The 24,771-nt window shown below is 35.4% G+C and overlaps 1 protein-coding gene across 4 annotated transcripts in view; it reads right to left on the reverse strand.

Annotated features, from left to right (window-relative positions):
* Positions 1 to 24,771, reverse strand: part of SGCZ (sarcoglycan zeta) — a 395,300-nt gene that overhangs the window by 339,363 nt on the left and 31,166 nt on the right. For 3 of the 4 annotated variants that reach the window (XM_068186808.1, XM_068186807.1, XM_068186810.1), the window contains exon 2: positions 6,258 to 6,329. The exons of the other annotated variant lie outside the window; for it this stretch is intronic. In XM_068186808.1, coding sequence (XP_068042909.1) covers positions 6,258 to 6,329 — 72 coding nt within the window. The remainder of the gene's footprint in view (positions 1 to 6,257; positions 6,330 to 24,771) is intronic. 4 annotated transcript variants of the gene reach the window in all.

The following is a 24,771-nucleotide window of genomic DNA, read 5'->3' on the forward strand; positions in this document are numbered from 1 at the left end:
CTCATCAGTATAATTTTGCAGACATAAATTTATCAGGGTCTGAGGACCAAGACAGTACCAGTTACCTGATGCATAATGCAAATACCTGTTTACTCACATGCAGACTGATTAGACATATCCTCTTCCTTTTAAAAGGTGGGGTTTTTTTTTCATTTAACTTGAACAATATTTTAATTGATACAAATACATTATTTTAATTGTTGGTTTGCTATGGACGCATAACCATCATACCATCTAAATCCCAGTGATACAATGACATCAAATTTAAACAAATTACTTTACCTGAAAAGTGTAATTTTTTTATTAATACTGTATTTTATAATATTTTTTCTAATGATTAATGTTTTATATTTATTTGTATTGTTTATTACACAAAATTAAGACCTATAAGAGAATTAATGTTATAAGAAAATATTTCAAACTAAATGCAACAGCAGTTAAAGAAATCTAATAAAATATCATTTGATTTTACTCTTTCCTGTATTAGTTGCTTGTTTTCCTTTTTCCTCTTGACATTTATGTTTTCAGTATAGTCCTTCCATCTTTTTGTGTTTCTTTAGTTACCTTTTTCTTCCCTCAGTCTCTTTTTTCCCTCTTATTTGTTCCTGCACTGTTCTGTCCTACTAGTTTTAGTTAATTTGCTTCTGTGTGTTTTTCAACCATCATTTAGGCTCAGCAAGAGAGCGAAACTATTTCACACAAGGAAAGAGCTGCATGGAAAAGAACAGTGTTTTTTCTCAGTCTTCCCCAATGAATCTGTAGCTTCTTCAAGTGAAAATACTTGAAGAAATTATTTGCTGAAATTCACTAGTGTAACAAGGAAAAGTTGCTTTTATCTGCCATTTAAGTAGTAATGTGCTTTAAAAATAATTCAGTCAGGCAGCGCAGTTATGGTGGCCACACTTATGAAAGTGATATTGAAATTGTAATTTATGGCAATCTGTGGTTTATAACTGGCAGACAGAGACTATCTCTAGCTTGCTAAAGATTTCTTTATTCTTTCTTGGGTGCATATTCTTATTGCTTCTCAGAGTTGCAAATTCCAAAGGACATACACATGAATGCAAAAAGATAATAAATTCTTCCCAATCACAACTTACATCTATTGGGCTAAACCAGTGACAAAATATTGTTGTAATGATTTGACTACCTATAAAAAAATAGGGTGAAGTTTCTAGAGATATTATATGTTATCATAGATTTATTATATGGCCTCATTTTTATGTACTATACAGTTAAAAATAAAAAATGTTTTGGTATAGAAAAAGTTTTCTTAGACCAACTTCACCTCAAAAGAGGTTCAGAATATTACAAGTGCAGAAATGTGATACTCCAGTTTGGATAATATTAGAAAAACCAAATGAACATCCCCTTTATCTACTCCAAAACCGTGCTCTGAACATAATCTTCCAGCTTCATAAGAAAAAGTAATTCTGAGAAAATCAAGCAGCAAATATTTTAAAAAGTTCATTTTTAATAATTGTAATGTCTTTAATACCTGTTAGTTTGGAAAAATGTTGGAATCCCTTTTGCATATGTACTGCATTATCAGACAGAAAAGAGTTTCTGCCTCACTGGAGGATAGAGCAGTTAGAGAAAAAAAGTCTCTGGACAGGAAATAAAGTTGGGAGGAGTGCAGCATCTTTAGCATATCCTAATTTAACAACTTGCAACTATCTTCAAGCGACATTGACAGCTAAGTTTCCAAGTGTATAAACATTTATTACTTATAAAATTCAGTATCAGCACATGCTTGGAGAAATATAATATCATGCATTATTTTAAATAGGATTATTTTCCCATACCCTGGAAAAGGATATGAATTTCATGCACTTTAACATGGCAAAGTAATTATCATTTTAAAGAGTTCTTAATGCTGGTATTTCAGTATTCAATAAGGTTTACGGGAGCTGTGGAATAACCATTTTACATATAAAGTTTCCCTGTGAAATTCAGAAATAATGAAAAAATCATTCCAAATGAAATAAATGCAGGAAATATTTTCTGTTCTATTTCACCAAAGAAGCTATTTGAACCTAAGATTATTTATAAAACAATCAACTCCCATTTTTATCTCTGTTTATTTCTGAGCTGAGTGGTGGGGTTGACACACCTGGAGGAGGGGATGCCATCCAGGGGGACCTGGACAAGCAGGAGAAATAGGCATATGGGAATCTCCTGATGTTTAACAAGACCAAGTACAAGATGCTGCACCTGGGCTGGGGGCAACCACCCCTACCAAGACAGGCTGGGGATGAAGAGATCCAGAGCAGCCCTGCTGGGAGAGACTTGGGGGTGCTGGAGGGTGAGAGGCTGGACATGACCCAGCCATGGGCACTCACAGCCCAGAAAGCCAAACGTGTCCTGGGCTGCACCCAGAGCCCCGTGGGCAGCAGGGGAGGGAGGGGATTCTGTCCCCCTGCTCTCCTGAGGAGAGCTTCACCTGGAGTGCTGCATCCAGCTCTGAGGCACCAATGCATGGAAGGATATTGACCTGCTGGAGCAAGTCCAGAGCAGGCCACAAAGACAATCAGAGGGATGGAGCACCTCTGCTGTGAGGAAAGCCGGGCTGATTTGGGTTTGCTCACCCTGGAGAAGAGAAGGCTCCCAGGAGACCTTACTGAGGCCTTTCAGTACTTCAAGGGGGCTTATACAAAACAGGGAAACACTTTTTAGTAGGCCTTGTTGTGATAGGATATGGGGTAATGGCTTTAAACTAAAAGAAGGTAGAATCAGACAGTAAGGAACAAATCGTTCACTGTGAGGGTGGCGAGACACAGGAGTAGGTTGCCCAGAATAGTGGTAGATGCTCAATCTATGGAAACATTCAAGTTTAGGTTGGACAGAACTCTTAGCAACCCGATCTAATTCAAGATGTCCCTGCTCATTGCAGGGAGATTGGATTAGATGACCTTTAAAGATCCCTTCCAACTCAAACCATTCTATGATTTTAATAAACAAATCCAACATATTTCATAAATGAAATAAAAGTGAAAATTGCTTATAATGGCGTATGTTTAATGCATGGTCCATTTCTAGACTTCTGAGAATCATCATCAAGTCCGTTTCAGTGGTAATTTAATGGAATTATTCTAATTGTGAACCATATGCTATATTTCTATGTATTAGGTAACTGAGCCCAGTGTATTCAGAAATATACATGCTATATTTCTCTCAATAAACAAGTCCAAGCACCTCTCTTCCCCTTGCTGGCTTACTTCACTATTTGAGAATGAAGGCACGCACTACCTGGTTAAGTTAAATGAGACTTCTGAATCCCAACATATTCAAGATCTTGAAAATAAGTCATCAAAAATACTAGAAAACAAAAATAATTCTGGAAGAATTTAGGTCTGCTTAAAATCTTAACACACAAGGCAGTCCCCAGACATTTTTTGCTTTTGTGATCTATGGAGTAGCCAGTTACAGGACATAATATTCTAAACTCATGAGATCTGATTTCATAAAAGAGCTTCTGAGTTCCATAACCAGCTCATATTAGCACATATACTACAACCCAACCAGTTCAGGGTATTTGCTAAAGTAAAAAACCTATTTTTTACATTACCATAAATAGTTGCTGTTCTTCTCAACATATTTTCAGAAAATTTCAACTTCCTATCACATTTTTTTTCTCACAATGAAAAGTTTTCTAACTAAATTTATCTCCAAGTAATGTCTAGCTAAAACGCAGGTTTACATTTTATGTAGCTAATTCTGGAAGAATCACATGAATCATCTTGAGTACTCTCAACTGCAGGAGTGTGACCGTAGCCATTTATGATCAGTACTGGTTTTGCCATGACTGAGATGCAATTGTAATCAGGACAGAACAGTTGTAAGCGAGCACAATTCCTTGTCTAGCACATGAACTTGGTCATGTTAAATCTGGTCCCTAACACAGGAGGCAGTTAGCACACACGTCCACATCTCCTTTTCTCTTTGATAAGTGTACCTCTGACAAAGATAACCACAGCAGCACTATCATTTATTCAAATATTAAAGGACTATGCAGATTTGATTTGACATACATATTTTCCCATATTTATTGAGGCTGATACGCTTCAATACAATAATTACAGAGAACGCTGTTAGTTCTGAAATAGTTGTCTAGTGTGTCAATCCTTCCTTAGGCAATTATGGCATTCTTTGATTTCACTATTTCTACTTCATCTGGGTATTGCAGTGGTTCCCCTCTTCAGACCTCTCTGCAGGAGGGCTATAACTGGCATCTATATCACCAGCTTCTCTTTGACCAGAAGTCATAGCAGCAGTCATTTAGAGAGCATCAGGTACGCCGGTATGTGATCTAAATGTGTATAGGGAATTTCTCCTTAAGAAGTTAGGATTATGACCTTCAGGATAAAAAAAAAAAAAAATAAAAAAAAAAATAAAAAAAAAAATACCCAACAGGAAAGGGAAAAAAAACCCAAAAAGGAAAGGAAAATTCAGACCTTACACTCTTAGGAACTTGCCTATGACTTCAGTCAGAGGCAAGTATCAGTATTTGTCCCAAAAAAACAAATTTTCATCTTTAACCCTCAGTAAGCATCTATTTTTCATGTTTAATTAGAAAAAAGCCCATCAATATATTGCAGCCACAAAAATTATAATCAGACATTTATTATTTTGATATACATAATGTTGGCTTCTCAAAAGACTAATCTTTCATTTTCCCACAGGGACACATTGGAGGGAAGATTTTCCAGTTTTCATAGTTTATTTATAGATTGAATTTGTATTTTAATTTTTCTCTTCTGCAAAGAAAGGAGTATTATTCCAACAAAATGCAAACTATATATCTGTCTTTCAGTAATAACAATGTAATAAGCAGAAGCTGAAAATCTGAAGTTGTTGCAATGCTGTCAGACTGGTCACTGCAAAAGCAAAGACTGTGTTTCTTTTGCTTATGTGATGATTTAAGCCCAAATGTCAACTAAGCACCTTGCAGCCCTCCCTCACCCCCCAGCAAGTGGAATGGGGAGGAAAATCAGAAGGAAAGCCTGTAAGTAAAGTTTAATAGTTGCAACAAATTAAGTATTATTTACTTATTACTATTATTATTATAATAATAGTACATAACAGTAATAGTAATAACAATAATAATAAATAAAACCCAGTAAAGAAGGTGATGCACACTACAACTGCTAATCCCTCCCTGACCAATGCCAAAGCCCATCCCTCTTTCAGGTAACTCCCCTGTGTATACACTGGGTATGATGTTATGGAATATCCCTTTGGCCAGTTCAGGTCACCTGTCCTTGCTATGCTCCCCCCTCAGCTTTTTTGTGCACGTCCCCAAGGGCAGAACATGACACTAAAAAAATAAAATAGTCATTGGCTCGGGGAAAATACTACTTAGCCATAACCAAGACATCCGTGTGTTTTCAAAATTATTCTGATAATGAATGCAAAATGCAGCACTGTACGAGCTACTATAAAGAAATTAACTCTATCCCAGCCAAAACCAGGACAGTTTTCCTATAACTAATTAATGAATTAAAGCACCACAGTGTCTTCTTGCATAATCTGTTTCTTTTTTTTATTCAGATAAGAGTTTCCAGTTTTAGTGGTCTATGCATCTTGAGTTAAATCTGAGCACTACTTATTAGTCAAAGACTTTTCCCAGTTGACAGAAGTGTGAAAAATACAATTATAAAAATCTGATAGATTATTTATTTTAAGAAGCAGAAACTGTCACGTTTATTCAACCTGCATGTAGAAGCCTGCACACAATTATGTCAAAATGTGAAGATATCATGGACAGCAATTGGAGGAAATATTTTCAGGTTTTTAGTGTGTCCAGATTCTGCCTATATAAACAATATAGATCAGAAAGCACTACAAAAAATAACGCATTCAAACAGAATATATTCACTTCTTTTCCTAAAAAGGACTGTAATGACATTTCACTGTTCACCTGAATGATGATACTTTTAAGTGTTATCTTTATGGTCTCATCTCTCTCTTCCCTCAACAACAAATATGCTAACATATACACTGAGAAGACTAAAAAGGAAGCAGAGGGAAGATGGGATGACCCACATAAAAAAAACTCCTGAAGTCGATAAAAGCTTAAGTCTCTGAAAAATTTCCTTTTTTTCCCTTTTTCCACTTCTTCCAGGTGCAACACAAAGCAGGGAGCATGACCTTTACAAACCAAGTGACCTCACAACTGCTAAAGCTCTTTAAAAAGATACAAGCTCTCTCTTATAATGAAAGTGTCCCACAGAAAGATGAAACACTTGTCTACTCACAGGACAGAGTAGGGCTTCTTTCCAGCCACAGAGTAAACTGAACTTCCAGTCTCTGGGTTTGAAAACTTGGACCTGAAAATAGGAATGAAGAGTCTCACAATGTCCTAGGAGAATATGATTTATTCTGCTGCCAGGTGACTCTCCCCTAACTGATCTCAAAAATCAGCCTTTATGCCATTAAAAGCTGAAGAAAAATCTCTTACTTATAATTTAATATTTTGGAAGATGTTGTAATGGTGGAATCTATAAATTCATTTATACATGCATATATGCAGAGAGCATATATTTGAATGTAAATTAAGAAATTGACATTTAAGATGGAAAATACAACACACAGGTGCATTTTTTTCTGCAATTAAAGCCATGCTAAAGCCATGCTAAACTGCTAAAAGAAACATTATGCAAAATAACTTTTTATGATTCTAGATTTGCCTTAGACATCTTAATCTTATGTTAGATTTGCAGTCTGGAGGGAGGGAGTCAATGTTTGCCTGTTTTGTTTTCAGAGCGAAATAAGTTTGGAAATATGTAATTAACATTTGTACCAAAAAGCAAGACAAATATAGTTAAAAAGTACAACTGCAGAAAGTTTAACCTGAAAACTCAGGACCTGAACCTGAGTATTTTTGCAGAGCTATTAATGTAACATTCTGGCTAAAATCCATATCAGTTAGATAGAAAAGTAGATATACTTAACATGTAGCTAATATAAAGTCTTTAATTGCTGTCATAGAGAACATCCCAGAGAGAAAAAAAGACACATTTTCCCTTTTTGATGGCTAAAAAGTTTCAATGGTTGCAGAATGATTCCACTGTCACAGGTGGAGATTATCTACAATGCTATTAAGTGGCTCCGTTTGCCCTTTAAACAGAGGTTTTAAAGTGCAATGTAGACACATGCTGGCAGATCCATGCACAGGCATGTTCTTACAGTGCCAGAGGCCTCATATGGAAGTTTCCTGAGCCACAAGATTAAAATTTTGATATAACTTGTCACTTTGGTGAAAGCTTAGGACAATGAACAAACCCAAAAGATGAAGTTGCTTACTGAGTGAATATGAAGCCTTAGTTGTTTTTTCAAATGTACATACTTTTGAAAGACACAAAACGCTTGGAGCAACATGAGAATCCAAATGAAATTCTAGCAAACTTTCATTAACTTCAACCAAGTAAGAGTTCCACACTTTCATACTGACACAGGCTAACACACAAAACCTTTGACAAAGGGTAAGCCTGCATAACCAGCTGCTTAAGATGTGAAAGATGCCATAAATAACATCCTCAGAGCAAAATTTGCCCAGCGTGCAATTCAGAAATTAAAGTAATGTTCCATTTATTGCATTTTTTGAGATGCCTGCAGAGCCTGGCACCGGAACTGAAGCATTAAAATCTATTTTAAAGCTGTAGCATGGAGTATAAAGAGGATTCTCTAGAAACAGCAAGATATCATCACAGACTAGCACAGGAGGTGGAACAAACAACATGTATTCACAGACTTCAAAAACAGCCTCCAAAGAACAGAAGAGTATTAGCTGTCAAGCTACCTATTGGCAGTGCTCTCCAGAGCAGTCAGAATCAGTCTCCCCATTTCATCCTCGTTTTTTCTCAGGCTGGGCTCAAGACCTCACAGCTCTCTCAGTGTCCACAAGACCTCCTCAACAGCTCCCTCAACGTGCTTCAGCTTTTCTAAGCAAGACTGCCACCATTTCTCTATCTCAGCTCTTTCTCTAGTTCTCTCGTATTATTTCTTCTTGCCATCATCCAAATTTGTCTCACAAGGCTTTTCTTTGCCCTTTCCTGCCTCAGTTCCCTGAAGTTATGCCTACATGAGGTAGAAGGTAGAAGATTCATAGGGTGTATCAGACCTGAAAGTTAATTTTTTTTTGCAAATTTCATAGTTAGCTTCACTGCTGTGACTCCAAATTAAGTCAGGTACCTTCTGATGTGAAATCTGTAATCTTCTCTTCACTTGGGTTTTCTACACTGTGAAGCAATAATTTACTATGAAGTGCTTTTGGCTAGAGAGCACACCACTAGCAAGTTACACTGAAATGGTGTCCTCTTTCATTCTTTCTGAAATGCATTTTACTATTTGCTGGGGAAGGGCAGGGGGAAGAGTATATCTTAAAAACATATTAAGATGTTTGCTACTCCCAAAGTTGAAAACTGCCTGAGAAAAATACCAGTTGTGGCTTTATGAGCTTTTTTATGTGGGAAACAGGTCTAAGGTAATAAATTTTTAAAATAAAAACCAGTGAATATTTTTAAAAGTGACGTGCAGAGAAAATGACATTGCATTTTCACACAGAATATTTACACACATAAAAAAGTAGGTCAGTATTGGCTTATGATTCCAGCTCAATTTCATTCTTAAATGTCTGTCACTGGTAACATGTGTCTCCTTTCGTCAGACCTTTCCCATTTCAGCCTTACAGAAATAAAACCCACAAAAACCAACAAACAAACAGCAACAACAACAAAAACCCATCTCTTTTCCCACTCTTTAATTTAATAATTTTTTCCTTCCTGGCTACTTCAATCTCCTTGTTCACTTTCTGGTAGCCTTCACTTCTCCACAGCAACACTGTTCCTTCCTTTCCTATGCAAGGGCCCCGACAAAAGATTATGAAGGAAAGAAAGTCCATTATGGATTAAGGTTGTTACCACTGTTATCTCTGACTGCTATGTTTAAGAATATTGATAATAAAGAAAGCACAAACCTCACCTCCCTACATCATGGGAGATACTCACATGTAAAGTTTTGAGGAAGTCTGGATTGTAATTTTCATGTATCATTTTATATGTGCATAATTTGAAGCCTGATATGTTCAAGCATTTGTAAGGCTTTTCATTTTATAGTCTAAATAACACTATTGATTGTTCAATATGTTTGGTTTCTAAGCCTAACAAGAGTGAAATAAGACTGATGCTGTATTTTGTTTACTAAATATACATTTTTCTCCTGAAAATCAATACATTTGCAGAAGTACGTGAATGGACTTATATACCTGGATGATCTGTCCACCATCTCTTAAGACATGCAGTGTTTATACACCTGTTACATTGCTCCAAAATCATTGTGTTTTCAAGAAGAAAATCTGAAAAATATACCAATTTTCTCCAACACATGGTCTTTTCCTACTTGTTTTTTTTGGTTTTTTTTTTTTTTTTTTTAATATATAACTGTGTAAATAAACAAATCATGCATTACACATGCATTATTGATTCCCAGGAAGCTGGAAGTTTGGAAGAGATGTTTATGTCATCTTGCAATACCTGTAAAGAAGATGAGGCCCTTTCATCCTGTGTTGCAGAAATATAATTTTCAATTAATGATTCTGCTAATTTTCATGTAAAATTATGAAAATATGTTATTTGTGCTTTTCATAAAGGCTAGCAGATTTATTTATATCTTATTTATTTTTATGCAAATAATAAAAAAAAATTCATTTCCTATTTTGAAATTTGGGCAACTTATGAATTCAAGTTTTTGAGAATCAAGTAAAATGAGTTCAAATGGGAAAAAACAAACAAGCAAACACCACCACCTCAAAAAAAAAAAACAAAAACAACAAAACAAAACAAAAAAAAAAAAAACCTGAAACATGATGCAGCTATCTAAGCATTTGGCCTGCCCTTCCATTAGAGGTTGCTAAGGAAAGGTGACAAGAATGTTGGATGAGAGCTTAGAGTACAAAGCCACATTTTTTCTCTAAATTTTGGAGATAATACATTCCACTCAGATGTCCTGAAGATTTTGAAAGAGGTTGTTTCTTTGTTGCTCAGTTACTCTGTACTTCTACATACACATCTATATACTCACATGTACACATACACACACTCACACCTTTATTCCCACCTTTCTCCCATGCATTTCAAACAAAAAACTTCACATTGCAAATCCACTGAGAAGTACTTAAAGACAGCTTCAAAGTTATATGGTTACACGTTCAAGAGTCAGGAGGCAAAGTAACAGCCAAACTTTTAGATTTGTAGCAGTGGCTATCTCAGCACTGCTCTCTGTGGTCCCATACAGATACAACAGAACTTATATCTTCCAGTACTTTAGAGTCAAAGGAATAATTAACTATTTCTAAATCTACCTAATTTTTAAATCTTATTAAAATTAAAATTAAGATAGCAACTAGAATAATAAAAATGAGATAATCAACAGTTTTTCGAGAAACTCCAGATCAGTGCTACCCAAGGTACCTAAAAGAACTGCACGGGGAAAAAAGATTTGTGTTCTTTCACAAATAATAATTCTATATAATTTGACTATGATGAATGCTGGTACTGAAGTGAGGGAGATTTAAATGCTACTCTCAGCAATTAAACTAAAAACAGTTAAATTGCTGTTCTAAAGTTACTGAAGCATAACTCAAGTAATTAGGGAAGGCATAAAAATGTTACTTCAAATTTATTATATACACAGCTCACATCCAGAGATGTTCTTTTGGGATACTTTTTTACCAGTTCTCTTTCTTGGACAAGGATGAGCATAAGAAAAAAAAAATTATATTTTGCTTCTTTGTTCTGCAGTGATAAACCAGACTGTCCACTGCATATTGCATCACTTGTTCAGGAATCTGCAGGATTTAGGGTTCTAACCCTGCCCTTCCTTCCATCCCATCTGTTGTGGAAGTGAATGTAGAAGGGTTTCTGTTAATATTTTAAAAAACTGTTTTAAGAAGGCAGGTGTCATTTTCATTGAGGAGGTGGGGTGTTTTTTATGGGTTAAGTTTTCTCCTGACTCAACTGCATCTCATCTTTTTCCTGTTTTTATGTTAGTTAAAGCATCTTTGACACAATCAGGTTAGAAAATCTGAATATTTAGGCTTATAAGCTGTAAACAGAAAAAGAGGCATGGGCTATTAAAACCAAAATGCTCTACTGACAGTTCAAGATTTTCCAGCTCTGGCACTGATTTAATCAGCAACCTGGTCTCATTTGTTTTCCAAAGGAGTAAGAATACAGAAGATCACAGTAGGAAACATACAGCAAAGCTGAAGCCATGGCATAACATATTGCCATATATTCATTGGTATCAACACTACTATAAGCACACTCAGAGCATTTATCTCCTCCTGCGGCAGCTGCCTGCAGCTATACTGACATGGTGCCTCAACAGCTCGGGCACACCACATGGAGAGAGTCAAAGGAAACAGAAAGATCTCCTTTGGATGATCTCCAAAGCCCAGGGTATGGCCTGGGAGTAATTTATTAAGCATACTTATCTGGCCTAAAGGAGATTTATTAGAATGTATTGTTTCCTCTGGGGCAATACAAAACCAAATTTAAGTACTGAACGAGGTGCTCTCTTCAAATTCATTCTTTATAAAATCTCAGTGGTCTTCAGTTATTCCACAAGTATTTCCTAAAGGCAAAGGGACTTTGTTGGCAGCAGAAGTAACTCAGAAGAAAACTGGTGAAAACAGGAGCTGCCAAAACAATTTTCATAAAAGAACATTCATAAGAAAAATTCAATTACATTTCTTAAGCTTCAGAAGAAAAGGCATAGCACATTTTATCTGGAGCAAAAAGGGATAAAAGGTACTCCAAACTGTGAAACAAAGGGGCAACATGCTAGACATTCAGACTACATTGATATAACAGTGTCAGTCTAAGAGGAATGGGCATGTTATTTTCTGCAGCTTTTCAAAGCCAAAACCTTCCTTGAGATTCTTGGAAGAGAAGTACTAAGATGAAAATGAACTGCTATTAAATACAATTTGGAGTTGTTATGCTGCTTTATGATTACTTTTGTTGACAATATTTTCCACCTGCCACCTCTGTAATCAAAGTTTTATTTTGTTAGAAACTTGTTGAGTTGTGACATCAGTCTTGCCTAGTTTTAAAAGTGGCTCCAGATAAAGCTAACTAATAAGGATAGAGAGGATTTTTTTATAACTTTGTAAATTTTATTAAACTGTCCGTACATCAACCTGAGACTGATTTGAAAAATCAAGGTATCAGAGTAAGCTTCTTTTAAATTTAAAATGTCAACATCAAGTGATAGATTTTGAGGAAAAGCCCTTCCTATGCGGCGGGCACAGACAAGCAACTCTGGCAAGAAGCAGATGGCAGACACACAGCTGAATGCTCTGAATATTTACCAAGATCATCACTCAAATCAAAAAGGGAAGCACAGAATAGACAAATGAAGGGATGGAAGTAACTCTTAATGCTCAAGAATTGCCTCAAGACACAAATAAAAAAATTGAAGTGGAGAAAACCACTATCTCTGCACAAATTACTTGAAAATTGTATTGCTTCTGTCACAGGTTTACCTGCTCTGGGAAGTGTGGCAACTATGAAAAATAAAGTCTCACTTAGCTCTGCTCTTGGGACAGGTAGGATTAATCACTCAAATCTTTAAAAACTGATCAAGGAGAAAGACTAAGTAGGATTAAGAGATACTGGGAAAAAATAATTAATCCAAAGGAAATTTCTACTTTTATTTTGAGTTTAAAAGCAAGTCAAACTAATACAATTTCAGACTGAAAGAAGGAGATATGGGGATATCCTGGCCTACATAATTTTACTATTCAAGCAGATTACCTTTCCCCCTTCATATTTCTAAACTGCATATGTATACAGATCAGCCCTAAGAAACTCTTGAATAGAACTCAGTTTTCAGTTCTGAAGGCTGTATTTAAACAGGCATAGATAGGAAACAGAATCTTAGTCATACAACAATAATAACACAATGGCAGAGTCCATCTATTTCCCCAGGGTTACAGAACTGGGAGTTGCATAGCACGTGGACTGAGCATATCCCATTGTGAATGGCTGCAGTTATAGATTGAATATGTTACTTTAGTTATGACTGCTGAATTTACAGGCAATCTTATCAGCTATGATAAAATGCTGTTATATTCAAGCATACAATATTCTCCCATATTGTTCTGGGGTCTTGATTTTATTCTTACTCTGAGAGGTACTTTGTCACCTTAATCAGTACTGACTTTAAGAGTTACCTGTAATATGCATTTAGAAATCAGAGAATTTGTGATTCAATATTTGAAAATGCAGCTGTCATTATTCACTTTAGTGTCATCAACAATAATTGCTGAATGCTCAAAACCATGAACATCCTTGATACAAAAGCAATAATGTGCTTCAGCTTTCCTGGTGTGTTTGTGAAGAAAACACACAGAATTATTATCCAGTGGACAAAACAATCAGGACAGTTTTATATTATTTTACTTTTAACTTGTTAACGATGGGCTTAGAAATTGTTCATATGGAAACTTCTTTCTAAGCCTAAGAATAATTTTTATTTAATTTCTCAGGCAAAAAGAATTTCCTTGAGTAGCAAACTTGAGTTGTAAGTATAACTGAACAAGTATAACAAGTATAAAGTTTCTTTCTAGCAATGAAGAATATTAGATTCCAAGGAGAAGTTCCCTGGACAATAGAAAGCAACAATACTCTCAGCAACAATATCCTTCGAGGTAAAAAAAAAACTAGAGAAACACCCAAACACTGAGACTTGTTGCCCAGAGAGGATATATAATTTGTGTCCTTGGATATATTCAAAACTCAGTGAACAAACTGAGATGATTGGGCCAGCTTTAAGCAGGGTGTGGGAATAAGAGAGCTTCAGAGGCCCCTTGCAACCTCTAACATTCTGCATTTGCATGATTCTATTTTCACTAACTCTATGCAAGTAATTCTCTCCAAATCACTCTATTAAGAGAAGATAGACAAAATAATTGAAGAATTAAGAACAGAAGCACAGGAGGAGTGAACTGGTTGCTCAGAGGTAATTGCTGAATTATTATCAGAACCAGAACCACCAGATAAGAAGTCCTGACAGTAAATTGGGCTGTTTATTCAGTAGTACTTCTAGTGAGCACTTACTACTATGCTCTTGTTAGAATTGAGTCTAAAGCCAGATTGCAAGGCAAATAATGAAATTCACAGAAGCAAAGCAAGAAGCACTGAAAGGGAATAAATATATAAATATACGGAGAGACATATGGAGTAATTAAGATTCAAAGTTCTCAGATTATAGGAAACCATGATATGTTTTGTTTTAGGAGAGCCAAGCAGAGAGAACAAAGCTAGTGGAAAGAGCCTTAAGTCAAATTAAGAAAGGAAGAACTATGGTACTGGTGGCAGAAGGAAACCAACAGTGAGTGTCTGAGGTGCATATGTGATGGAAGAATAAATTTATTGGAGATGGCAGTGTGTAGTGACATACTGCAAAAGAGATAAAACCAACAAGGACTTCCTTATGCACATCAGTTTTGCTGCTACAGTAGACCATATTCATTGAATCAATATGCCAAAGGAATACTAAAGAATAAATAAAATCCATTAGAGTTCAGAGGATGCAGTTTGCACCAGTTAAGAGAACATTTATTTAACTGCATAGGTTATAGTATGTTATTATAGATGCATAATAAAATTGTTTCTCTGCATCTTGGAGTACATGGATACTTTTTTTGTGTATGAAGCATTTTCTACATACTTTATAGATAATGACCCAGCTGGCTACAAAAATTCTTCTAGCCATCCCATACCTTCCAGCACTATTCTCTAGTAGAATTAACTGCCTATCAGTTGACAGGAGAGTCTGAAAAAGTTTTAGAGAATGAGACAGGTCATTATACCAAAAAATGATAATCTGTATTTTTGAGCAATTGACCTAGGTGATAAAGTACCTAGGTGACAAAGTGCTTCTTATGTGTGCATGTTTTGGATGACAGAAGTCAGATGTGTGGTATCAGTGCTTATGGCAGCTTCTCTGTAGTCTCTTTATACCTCATACCTCATGATTATGCTTCCTTAACATATTCCTACTCCTACCAACAATGGGGTTTAATTACTGAAATTATCTGTTCTCTTATCAGGCTCCTATAGCCCGAAGTAATTTTCTGCATTCCTTAGTACTACATGTGACTTCAAATGAATCTCATGTGTTGTGTATTAGACCCCTTCATTAAGTATGTTTCTGCTGCCCTTACAATCTTTAAAAATGCTCATCCAGAGGCCTCAAAAATGGAAATACTTAATTTTGCTATATTTAGCAACAACCATTACAAGTTTCTGTGGTGAAAAAAATTCAGACAACATTCCAGCAGAAAAAATAGTTCTATCAAGCTGAAGAAAATATAGCTGTGGGACATATTAATTAATACCAGCTCTGTTCATTATATACATTATAGACCAAGGACAGATTCATGCTTATTCCAGATTCAGTCAGGAGTCCACCAATAATTTATGTCTCTGAAAACATGCAGAAAAATAAATTATCCTTTGGATAGAACCATACATCCTGTCCAAAAATATGCTAACACTTTCTATTTTTCTTGTTTTCTTCCTTGTAATGACAGAAGAATTTGAAACATTTACAGCAGTTACAACTGTAGTCTTTGTATTTGGCATGTAGTGGAGCCATTTGATACCTTTCTGCCTACACCAAGAAAGAATGCATAACCAATATTGTAATTGTCCTCTGACCGTTCTTTATAATGTGTTACTGGACCTACAGACACTAATCATGAGCAATCCTCGTAGCTTTAACACAAGAAAATTAAAAAACTAAGTGCATGATAATGGCCATCTACCAGGCATTTTTAAAGGCTTTTTAAAGTTTTGGTTTTTTGGGTTTTTTTTTGTTGTTTTTTTTTTTTTTTAAGTAGGTACAAGTCTGGACCTTCATGGTTTTTCACAACTGTAACACATTACTAATACGCATCGTCCCCATCCCCTCATACTCCTTGATGCCTCATCCTTACCATCTCATAGAAAAGGTGCACTCAAGGTTTTCAATGCAGCCTTTTTTTTTTTTTTGCAATTTCGGTGTGTACTCTTCAATACACAAATTTGAATTTGGGAATGATAAATCTCTTCTGATGTACTACATTCTGCCCCCTTAAATGTAGTAGACACTTACATCAGTCATATATCTTCCAGATCTCTCATTTCCTGAGAATGCATGCAGCTATTTTCTTTCCATTATCTATTTTTCAGTCAGCAGTAAGAATATGACAGTCTAAATTTAGGATCATCTCAGCCACAGGTACTGTACAAATATGTTAATAAAAAATGCCATTTTTCTTTTTTCACTCATACCAACCTGAACAGATATTCAACACAGTCTTTGGAGGGACAGAAATTAGGGAATTACTTTTGTAATCCTTTGTAGAATATTGTTGCTCAGCAGATTCTTTGTGAATCAGGAAGGTGATCCTGCAATCATCACAGCTCATCAAATTTCACTTAATAAGAACTCAAGAGGGCACTGGTGAGAAATATAGTGTAGAGGAATAACTGGAATGAATGTGATGATACTGCTTTACAAATTGTATCTAGTACTATTCCATTAGTTTGATGTGTTGAAATCTCAGCGGAAAAACTAAACAAGGCAAGATTTATAGGAAAATAAGATTGCTCTCAACTAATATTGATCAATACAAAAAACAAACTTTCCTGTCAAAAGAATTATGTCAGATAACTTCTCCCTTTCATTCAAACCACATCAGCTGGTCTTGCAATCTTTTCCCAAAAGCCCAGACTCACACATCACGATAGCCACAGCATTGCTATAGCAACTGGAGGGAGAGTTGCTAAAAATGTATACAATTCAATCATTCAGCAAGACTAATTTGCAAAAAGTAGCTAATAGAGAAAACCAAAGAGATGCCCCTGCTGCACACCCCTCCACATCCTCCCAACAAAGAGAGCACACACACACACATTCTCACTCACTTGGCACTCTTCACCATCAGCAAAAAAGAGGTTTTAGCTGATGTAATTGTAAAAGACATTCATTTCTTGGAAACTAAATGGTCTCAACACGTGTTGGAATGATTGTTTCCTATCTCTCAAGATTGTCACTACACTCCACTAAAGTTTAACAAAGTATGTAACACAAACACATTTTTATCATTGCAATTAGTTTTAAAAAATGTTTTTCTCAAGCCCAGGGGACCATTAAACTCCAGCCTTCAGAATGCTGCATGTGACATATGACACAATTTTACATATGTCAGAAGTCAGTCCTGTTAATTCCAGGCAAACAGTGGAGGAAAATATGGTTAGAAAGGTTCAGCACCCCTTGGAAGAGGGGTTTACTGGAGGTCAGGCTTTTGCACAGCAACAGAAGGTCTCATTCAGTTCAGTTGTAATTTTTCATGGGAACTTTACCAATTAAAAAAAAATCTATTTAACTGGAAATTCATTTTAAACAATTTAATTTTGTGTACTAAATACTATGATTTTTTTGCAACATAGGCACTTTCAAAATATTTGTTCTGCTACCAAATGTGCTTATATGAGGGAAAAGTTCAGATTAGGTTTTATTCCTCTAACTTCATACAAATCCCCCCCAGAAGTTATCATATGTCTCATCTCTTAGGCATAGAAGTTAGTTTCTCAGTCTTCCTGACTTGACTCTTCAAAAGCAAATCTGACTGCTCTGTACATATACTAGAACTTAGGTGTCATGGTTTCAATGCTATCTGATCAGTAAACATCACCTCCATCTATCATACTCAAACACCTACTTTGGTTTCAAAGGCAACTTAAAAAGTCAAATTTTTGTAGCTTAATTTCCATGTGAAACCTCAAATACTGAATTATATGGCATCAAGTACAACATTCCATCAACTTTTTAATCTTTTTCTTTCCTCTACAACAAATACAGAAATAGATTTTCTTTCTTTGCCCCCAAATGCCCAGTGTCACTGTCTAAATACTTATCAAGTCTAATAGGTTGAACTGAACTTTTAGCAGAAAATGCTTTTAGTCCTTTTGCTACAAGGGTGGCTTTCTGCAGCCATCAGCTGCAGCTCTGAAAGCACTTGAGGGGTGTTGTTCTTTTTTGATAGCAGCTTGTGTGATAAATATGCCCATTGATAGCAGAAACCTGCAAACAAATCTTCCAGCTGATGCCACGCATAACCCATAATTGCTTATTAGTACTTTAGCTCATTTCAAATAAGAGTCTCTCCAGCCTTTCCCCCCTCAATCACAAGGTTTGTAGTGCAGAGTGGTTTGGATTGAGCAGACAGACTGGAGAGCCACAAGTGCCCTCTTCTGGATATCCAATGCTACGCCTATTTATCCATGGACCAGCACTGAGGACTGATTCGCGACCAGACGTCTCAAACACTCTCTGCTCAAGTGTTTTGCATTCTGTATCCCTTGCATGAAAATGAAAAGATTTCTTGAATTGTAAGCTTTTTAGTGCAAGCTACACAGACTAAAGAGCATCAGCCAAATAGCTTAATAAGAAAATACCAAGCTGTGTAATTTAGGAAAGATTATTTCCCCATCATTTATGGGCAATGTCTCTGGCAATGTGTTTCTTAACTCAGTACAGAAAATGGATCTTTAATCCTATCATTTTCAAGCATCATTTAGATTAAGAATGGTCCTCATTCTTTTTCCTCCAAGTCTGACTTTTTTTTTCTTTTTGTCTTATAATATCAATAAGGATAACCTGTATATGAAGGAAAATATTAGAATGTCAAAACTCAAAGATTAGTATATCTTATACCTAGCTACTAATCCTCAGTGAGGTAGATAAAGTTTCTCAATTTCCATCTGTGCTGGGAGTGTTCACAGGTCTGAAATGCACCAAACTACATCCATAAATCAGTATGTGCCTAAAGAGAGATTTAACGTATTTCCTATAGGTTTAGATATCTGCATTTGACAATCCAGGCATACACATTCACATACATTAAGGATTAAAATGAATACTGTACATGACAACACAATTTACATATTAAATGATTACACAGCTACTGAAAGGAACACTGTAGACATGGGTTTATTCTATAACCAGCAACATTTGGAAAGTTATGAACAAAACTGAAGTGAAATTTAGAAAGTTTTAGTTAAAGGATTGATTATATGCTCTCTAAGAAAGTTATCATTATGACATATAGGAACAACCAGGAAGGTCACATAAGCTGTGTCCAAGTTCCTCTCATACTCCATCTGACTTGTATCTAAAGGATATGGGGAAAAACAGGTTATGAGACCCAGTAATTCTGTATTATATTTCATTCAGCATGCATACATATTACTGAGATCCAGCACATACAGTGCAGCAGCCCTTCTGAGATCCATTCATGTGAGAAAATCCTGTCATGTTTCCAGTGTATAGAATAAAGGCAAACTTTAAGCTTCTCAGCCTAAGAATGGAAAATCCAAAGTCAAAAAGAAAGAGCGGAAATCACATGTTGAATTTGTCATCAATTGTTTTGCAATTTTCTTCTTAGCTAATATCATCATGTCATTCTTCGAGGTGAGTCTGGAAATCAATATGCAAACAGAAAAGTTCTTTCCATCATGACAGTGATGGAAATTTGTAAATTTTCAATGATTTTTCATGATTTTTCCATCATGAAGTCATGCAGGGAAGCCACCCAGCTCAGTTGTGCTCAGGCTCGTAGTTCACTGCCTTGAGATTTCAAATGTTGAAACTCCATTACAGGCTCAAGTAAAAGTATATATATATATTTAATACCTCCACCTATATTTTATGTCCTCACTTTCTCAGTAGCAGCTTCTGTAGCTCTCAGATCTACTGCTAATCCAAGTCACTATGGGTTCATAGGTGGGAAACTAAGTCAGGAGAAAATTAAAGATTCAGTCAACCAAAAGGTAACTTTCAGCTTGGACTGTAAATTGTTCTAGAAAATCCTGGCCACCAGCACAAAACATGGCATTAAATAGTCATGCCATGCAAAAAGCAACCAAAAGTTGCAACAGAAATCACATGAAAGACATACTAGATATTTGTTGCAGGTTGGACTTGGAACATTAATCAAAATTAATCAGATAACTGGCAAAGGAACAAAATATTAAAGCAAAAACTTCAAAGCATTCAAACTCTACATCCCAGATGTGCATTCCACTTTTATTTTTCCCTATGAAAAATTGCGGATAAATGTGAATTTCTGATTCACTCCTTGAAGAAGTATTTCCTGTCTTAAGCCTGAAAGTCCACGTAAATGAACTCAAATAATAGATCATTCTTTTATTTTGTTCTTCTCATATTGGTTATACCAGTTAATGTTGCTGTCTGTAGGTGATTGAAAAATACTAAGTGTAGATGATGCCAGAAAGCAAAGAAGAACCAGCCATTGTGGATGTGGTAGCAACTGGGGAAGTGCCAACCTACTCCATGGGTCAACACTAGAGAGGGAAAACCAAGGCATTTTCCATCTTCCTCTTGCCTGGCACATAGATCTATTTGCAGATGTATGGCACCTATTGATCAGGATTTGCACACAGTTATTTTATTGTTATCCCAACAACAGGTGTGCTTACAACAAAAAAAAAAAAAAAAAAAAAGCCCTCAATTATCTATGTCTTAAAGATTTTTCACAACATATTCAATTCTGTGGCCTCTTGGATCAAATAGCTTCCTCATATTTTTTAACCTCTCTAGATCTCTGAACTAACTTCATTGGTTTGTGCTGCTTTTTAGTACATCTTTATCTGAAGAAACTAATTAACATGCTGGCTATATCATTTGCTAATCACTAATGAAAATGTTAAATTAGATCAGACATAAAATTGATTTCTGTGACATCTCACTACACACTTCCTGCCCTTCACATCCCAGCTCAATATATTGTTGCTTATCATTATCTTTTATTTACGTTCAGTCTTTTGGACAGTTTTCAGCCTCTGTGTTATTCAAGTCAATTACATTAATTTTTCAATTAGACTTTGCAAATCACTATATTATTATTTTTTACTATCACAAGTACTTCATTAGATTTTACATACATTAAGCTTCCTGTATCCTTATTTTTTTTTCTGTCTGTTATTTATTAGATTATTTAGAAGTTAATTGTGCCTGATAGTCTTCATTCTTTCCTTATTCTATGACTTAGTATGCTTTGAGAGCTTGCAAAAGCAGCATCTGTTTCTGTATACTACGAAGACTCAAAGTTAGGACTCTTGCACAGTGCTGTAACATTCAGGATCATGCTTTCTATCAGCAATATATTTATCCCATCTCAGTGGCAGCTTCTCAGCTCTCCATGACTTCCATAAATCATTACAGGTGGTGTTGTCACCACCCTCTAGATCCTGGGATGCATATGCTCCAAACAACCAATCCATGCTTTTCCTTCTAGTCCTATACCCATAAGATTTTTTTATCAGTTCTCATTTGCTTCCTTGCTACAACCTTTCTTAGACAAAAAAGGCAATAGCCTTTACTTATACTGGAATATACTAAGCCCTTTCCTTTCTGCTTTTTTTTCTTTCACTGTTTTTATGCTGCAGTTAATAGGAATAGTAATACATTTCCTTCCTTTCTACAGAAAAAAACCCCAAAAATATACAAGAATTAAACATGGGTGCTTAAACATAATTTTAAAATCCACTGATACCCAGCATCAATCATGTGGCACAATTCTGAAGAGAAGGCTTTTTTCTGGTCCATTTGTAAAACAAAGGCTACCAACGTTTCTAAAAACTTTCCTGATTAACTAGAGCTTTTTAATAAATCTTTTAAGAAATCTTAATTGAGCATCCAAGGAAAGATATAGTGCTTTTATTTAAGTACCTAATAATCATCAAATAGATAACCAATATTTTGATACAAACCTTACATTATTTGTTATTTTTTAATTGGTCAGAATGATTAATTTTTTTGGTGTGTGGGAAAAGCAATTTTTGTGCAATGAAGATCATATACCTCCTCAAGTAAAAACTATTTATATCTAGGTCTAATTGTATTTATGAGCTTTCAGGGAATATTATTAGGTTCCTGACAACATAGAACTGATTAATCAGATAATATGCAAGAACATTTGTAGTAAATATGCCTTTGAAAGATAAAACTCAGGAATAAGTCTTTTATATATCTAGGATCCAGCACACATCATGTCAAAAAGAACTCGCATCTTTTCATGGATTATAATTACCATTTATTAGTTCATAAAATGCTAACTGTAGGATTTAAAACACATCCAAACAAAAAAAAATTAATTGATGATATGTATTGTAACTACACAAGACAAAAAGCACAAAGATATTTTATTTCCTGTATACAGCAAAAATGACCAAAACAAAGAAGAAAAAAATCATGACACTACAAGAATTATTTTCAACATAATTTTATTTGTCTAACTTTATGGTCAAGAATTCATAGCTGGTGGAGAGAATTATGACAGGTGCCCAAATGCAAGCTGCCTTTTTATCTGTTTGTAAAAAGGTGCTACACGTGAGAGGGGACACCGGAAAAGCCGGCACTCTCCTGTGCGGAGCCACATCAGGAGCTCCAGCACGTGAGAATGGCAATAGACCTTCATGTATCAGAAGCAGAGAGCAGAGGGTGAGATCAAACTAGATGTCTTTGCTTTAGTTGGCTACAAACAAGGGAAAGTAATTTCATTCCATGTATATTACTTCATATATGCAAAGCAGAAGAGGAATTTAACATGAGTTTGAAACAAATGTAGAAATAGTGGGAATGTAATTTTCAATGTGAAGGTCTATAGAAACTTGCATAAAGTGTTGGGTATTGTTGCATGGAAGTCTGTTTTTAGGGTGCTTTGAGGCCAGTATAGATTTAGAAATTTAGGTTTAATTTAATGATCATTTTAAACTATCAAAAAAAAAATCTCTTTGAATGTGTATTTTTATTAAAGAACTTTTTCTCTGGAAGGAAGAGTCATACATGAGTAGAGAAGTTACCATTAGATTGAAGGAATATAAATTTTATCTATTTACATTTCCAAATTCCTTTTTCTGTTTTTATTAAATTATTTTTCCCCATGTTTTGCTTTCCTTATGATCACAACTTGACATGCAGCTGATTTTAATTTTAAGCTGTTTATAGTATAACTCCAACTTTAATCTGTTATTTGCATTTCATGTGATCTCTTTGGAGAAAGGAACAAGTATTCCCATCTTTACAAGAAGCACCATGAGTATTGTGGGAGATACCAAAGCACTAATAATGACAGGAGTAATAATCAAGACTCTTTTCTCTTATCTGTTCTATCCGAATCAGTTCACCCATACAACATTAGCACTTCACTATCATCCACCCATGATCTGCCTAAATATTTAACTTAAAAACTGACAAACATGTCTTGGCTGCACACACACTGCAGTATCAAAAAATTGCAAAGCAAGCTGTAGCTGCCTATCTGTATTTTATTTATACACAGACATGGAGCATCATTATGAGCGTCATCATCAGCCTAAAAGCATTTCTCACACTCAATAAGGTTTTGGCCAGGAAAATCAGTATCACATAAAAGCAGTCACCTGTATTTGCAGAAAAAAGATTTCAAACAAAAGACTGCATCGAAAGACCTAAAACTTGTAGTCAAAAACAAGCTAAGGAATTCTGTGAAACTGAGCATGCTAAAAGACAACAGATGAATTTTCAAGTTCCTCAATGCATAGAAACAATAATCTAAAACCTGTATCAAAAGTCCAGAAATGAAAGTGACAACATAAGGAGCGCTTCCTAGAGTCATCACTGATGTTTCTCTGATGTCACCATCTCAACATACAGCAGGACTCCAACTGAAACAACTTCAGCACTGGGTAACCCTCAGGAAAGGTATTAAAAATAAGTCAGAAAAATATAGTTATAAAGCACCTCACCACTCCCAAAAAACCCCACTACCTTAACAACATCTTATCCAGAGCAGCACATGCAACTCCACATCTCAGTTGAGTTAGAATCCAATGCACAGGGAACTCAATGAAGTACAGACAAGGGCAAACACAAACATAAAAAGTTTGCAGCAACTGCCCTTCAACAAAAGATTAAGAAGGCTGAGACTCCTTAATTTGGAGATAACAAAACCAAAGAAACATGATTAGACTTCAAAATTTTCTGAATGTAGTGAATGACTTCTTACTCACTAAATGAATAATGCTAGAACTAAGAACCACTCAATAAAGCTAGCAAGAGACTACATTAAAGCAGATAAAATGAAATACCATAAAGAGACAAGAGTACTCTTTATAAGTTGTTTCTGTATCTCAAGATTGTGGAGGTAAACTGTACCAGTAAATTAAGAAATACACTACAAAAAAAAAAAAAAAAACTACCAAACAAAACAACCCCAAAATAATCCACATCAAATCAAACCAAAACAACAAAAAAAAAAAAACCCTCGCAGGACACAGAAAGAGAAGTTAAAGGACAAGAAGGATCTTACCTGCCAATGTCCCTGAAAATTCAGTTCTGGGACACTAAAAAAAAAAAAAAAAAAAGAAAGAAAAAAAAAAAAAGAAAAAAAAAAAGGCTATTCCCCAAATAGCACTTCTCCTTATTCTCAGCTGGAGAACATTAAGCTGGATGGTCATATGCTGTGACTCAGCTGGGCCTTCTTATGCTGCAATATGTTTTACCTTTTACCCTGAGAAATTCTATTCTTTTGTTACAAGAATGAAAACGCAATTATTAATAAACGCATACTTATTTGGCAGTCTGTAACTAAGATAATATACAGTACTTCAAAATAAATTGTCAGAATTCACTTACTACAAGGAGTAAAAACCT

This window comes from Anomalospiza imberbis, chromosome 4 (genome assembly GCF_031753505.1).
Source record: "Anomalospiza imberbis isolate Cuckoo-Finch-1a 21T00152 chromosome 4, ASM3175350v1, whole genome shotgun sequence".
NCBI classification, from domain to species: domain Eukaryota; kingdom Metazoa; phylum Chordata; class Aves; order Passeriformes; family Viduidae; genus Anomalospiza; species Anomalospiza imberbis.